This window comes from Pinus tabuliformis, chromosome 5_1, assembly GCF_031772625.1.
Source record: "Pinus tabuliformis cultivar Carrire ecotype Pingquan chromosome 5_1, CPIR1, whole genome shotgun sequence".
Lineage (NCBI taxonomy): Eukaryota > Viridiplantae > Streptophyta > Pinopsida > Pinales > Pinaceae > Pinus > Pinus tabuliformis.
In genome coordinates this window covers 299,726,289-299,729,704 of record NC_142305.1, presented here as the reverse complement: position 1 = coordinate 299,729,704, position 3,416 = coordinate 299,726,289, and the positions used below count along the sequence as shown (strand labels likewise).

Here is a 3,416-nt window from a genome sequence, read left to right as displayed (position 1 = left end):
AACTTTATCTTTACATCTTTATTGTATTTAATGGCATTTATTTTCTTTCCATTATAGCTTTATTTTGAATCTTATATCATTTGTTTTCTTTCCATTATAGCTTTATTCACTTAGATCATACTATTCATGGTAGTCATGATGATGAACTAGAGTAAGTGGTTTGAAATTGATTGACCATAAAAACATATATGTGATCTATTTGGAAAAATGTTTATAAATCATCAATCACATAAGCTTACATTCTAAAAAGTAATTTTTTTTCCGAGGAAAAAATACCGCGCTTTTCTATTGACTGAGATATAAAAAAGCTACAAAAAAAGAATGCGTGAACATTCAGCATAGATTTCACGATCCATAGAGAGGATACTCTCTTCAGTGTTTTCAGGTTTGCCATGTCTTTTTTGATCAAAAAGACATTTTGTTCTCTAAACATTTGCCAGCCCATATAGGCCCTATCAAAAAATTTATGAGTTCAGTACTGTCACCATAAGTTCCTGGGCCTCCTTTTTTACAGGAAAACAACCCATTTAAACAAAACATATTTTTCAAAACATATAGAAATATTTGAAAACCAGTCTGTCCTGCCACAGTAGCATACATATCAGAACGACAAACGAAGAAGAGAAAGAGACAAAAAGACTAATGAAAAGGAGGGAGATCCGACACACGGATCTGGTCCTGAGATTGCTCTGTTATCCTCCAAACTCCCAAAGCTTGCTGCAAACCTGTTTTAGAATACCGGTCGGCTTCTTCATTATTTTCCCTGTAAATATGAGCAATGGAGAAACTATTAAAATGAGTCCTTAAACTTTTCACTTCTTCCAACAGAGGTAACAGCATATAGTTCCTGCAAATAAATTTCTCATTGACCCAATGAATCACATTTGCCGAGTCTCCAAAAATCTGAACAGTGAGGATGTTTCTATGAATGAGCCAGCAGAGGAGCAGTTTTAAGGCAGATAATTCGGCAAAGTTGTTTGTACCCGACCCAAGTCCAACAGAGGCTTTTAAGGAATGTGAAGGAGTGAGGTGAATAATGATTCCAGCTCCAGTGACGTTGTTTTTGGCAGCTCCGTCAAAAAAGGCATAAGGGATGCCCTCTCTGATAACAAAATCCGCCCGCCGGTTTGAAGAAGGAGTGCCCTCAGGTTCAGGTATACTAGCAAAAATAGCTGAGGCTTGTAAGGCAATGACGGGTGCAGGAGTGACCTTCCCATTGAAAATGCATCCATTCCGGGAGATCCAAATACCCCAGCAGACAATTGGCGGGAGGTTTCTCAAGTTTTTTTCAGGGTAGTGAGACCACCAGTATTCCCATGCAGCAGATAAAGATGCCCCTTCCCACTTCCCTGAGAATTTCTGGAGTTTGAAAATTTCCTCCCAAACTGTCATGGAGAAAGGGCAGCTTACAAAGAGGTGTGAGATCGTTTCAGAGGCTTCTTTACAGAGAGGACATCTACTCGGCCCCAACTGGAAACGAGCTTGGAGGATATCCCATGTGGGGATTTTATTTTTTAGCGCACACCAGAGAAAAATTCTGGCTTTTTTGGGGCATTTTAATTTGAAGAGGGGCTTTGCCCACCAAACCGGGGGTTCCCACCCCTTTCTGCTCATCAAAAAATCGTATCCAGCCTTTGGGGAGTAACGACCTGTTTCTGCATGAGCCCAAACTAGAGAATCAGGAGAGTCCTTTAATCTGACATTCGAACGCTTTAGTTCTTGAATGAAAACATTCCATTCATCTCTCCAACGAATGTCCAACTCCAAATCTTCAGCTGACTTCCAACCCTGCCCCCAGATGGAAGACAAAAACGGGTTTGCAATCTGATTAAGCTGTTGAATTCCTTTTGAGTCAAGTTGTTCAAGCAAACCAGGAGAGAGAGCAAAATGTTCATTACACCCTACCCAAGGGTCCTTACCAATGCGCACACATTCACCATTCCCCACTTGCCATGCTAGTCCTTTTTCAATGATTTTAAAAGCGTCCATGGTTGCCTTCCAGATAACCGAGCAGTTTCTCCCTTTTTTGTTTGGGCTTCTTATCCAATCTTCTAATGGGGTTGGATCAATATATTTCCTTTTAACAACCCTGGTCCAGAGATTATCTGCCACTATTATTCGCCAACCTGATTTTGCCGCCAAGGATTGGCAGAAATCCACTAGCTGTTTGACTCCCCAACCTCCCCACTCCTTCGGTCTAGCGATCTTGTCCCAAGCAACCCATGGGAGCACAACACTTTCCTTAGATCCTGACCATAAGAATCTGCTACAGATCTGCCTGATTTTATGAATAATCCCTTTGGGAATCCAGGTCAGTGCTGCCCAAAAAACAGGGATGGCTTGAAGGACTGAATTGACCAAAGTCAGTCTACCAGCTCTTGAAAGCCACTTGTAGCTCCAGTGCGAAATCCTCTATTCAATCTTTGCCACAAGCCAGTACCAATCTTGTTTGCGATAAGAGGACGGTTTTAGCCAAAACCCCAGGTATTTGAAAGGCATATCCATCTGACAGGTTTCAAAAGGCATGATGGATGTAATTGCATTGACCTCTTGTCTAGTGAAACCCTCCATAATGAAATGAGATTTTCTGTGATTTACTTGAAGTCCTGTGGCTTTCAGAAAAAGGTCAATGATATCTTTAAGAACTTTTACTTCAGTTAGATTCCCATTTAAGAATAACAAAATATCGTCAACAAAAAGTAGATGAGAAATGAACAGATTAACAACAACCTCCAAACCTGTAAACAAGCCTGACTGTTTTGCCTTTAAGATCAGCCTGCTCAGCCCCTCTGCTGCCAGGAGAAAGAGAAGAGGGGAAAGCGGACACCCTTGTCTCAATCCTCGTTAGCTTTTGAAAAAATGGGAAGCCGCCCCATTAATCAGCACCGCAAAATTTACATTTGTAATACACCCCATAATCCAATTTATGAACTCCAATTTGAACCCCAGGTGAGTCAGTAATAATCTTAGGTAAGACCAGTCAATCCTATCATAGGCCTTTGAAAGGTCAATTTTTAGAACTGACCCTTTCTTCTTTGCTTGTCTGATACTGTGGATGGTTTCCTGTGCTACTCCAATTGCTTCGTGAATTTTCCGTCCATCCAGGAACCCAAACTGCTCACTTGAGATACATTCAGATAGAAAAGGCTTCAGGCGTACCGCAATAATCTTCGCAATTATCTTATAGATTGTATTGCAAAGAGAGATAGGCCTGAAGTCTTCAAAAGAAACAGGATTCTCAATTTTTGGAATAAGTGCTATGAAAGTAGCATTAAAAGAACTGTAAATTTCACCTTTCTTTCTGGACTCCTCCACCACCTCAGTAAGCTCATCACCAATAATATCGAAAAAATGGGTGAAAAGTTCTATGGTCCAGCCATCCGGACCCGGGCTTTTATCTTTAGGCATTGCCTTTA

General features: G+C 40.8%; 1 protein-coding gene across 1 annotated transcript; it reads right to left on the bottom strand.

Annotated features, from left to right (window-relative positions):
- Nucleotides 1-639: 639 nt before the first annotated feature.
- Nucleotides 640-1,989, bottom strand: LOC149164546 (uncharacterized). The gene has a single exon (XM_089429522.1). It carries the CDS (start codon nt 1,987-1,989, stop codon nt 640-642), a length of 1,350 nt encoding a protein of 449 aa, XP_089285648.1.
- Between the last annotated feature and the right edge of the window lie 1,427 nt (nt 1,990-3,416).

Excerpts from the sequence above, each read along its gene's own strand:
- LOC149164546 (XM_089429522.1), bottom strand. The coding sequence starts at position 1,989 with ATGGACGCTTTTAAAATCATTGAAAAAGGACTAGCATGGCAAGTGGGG.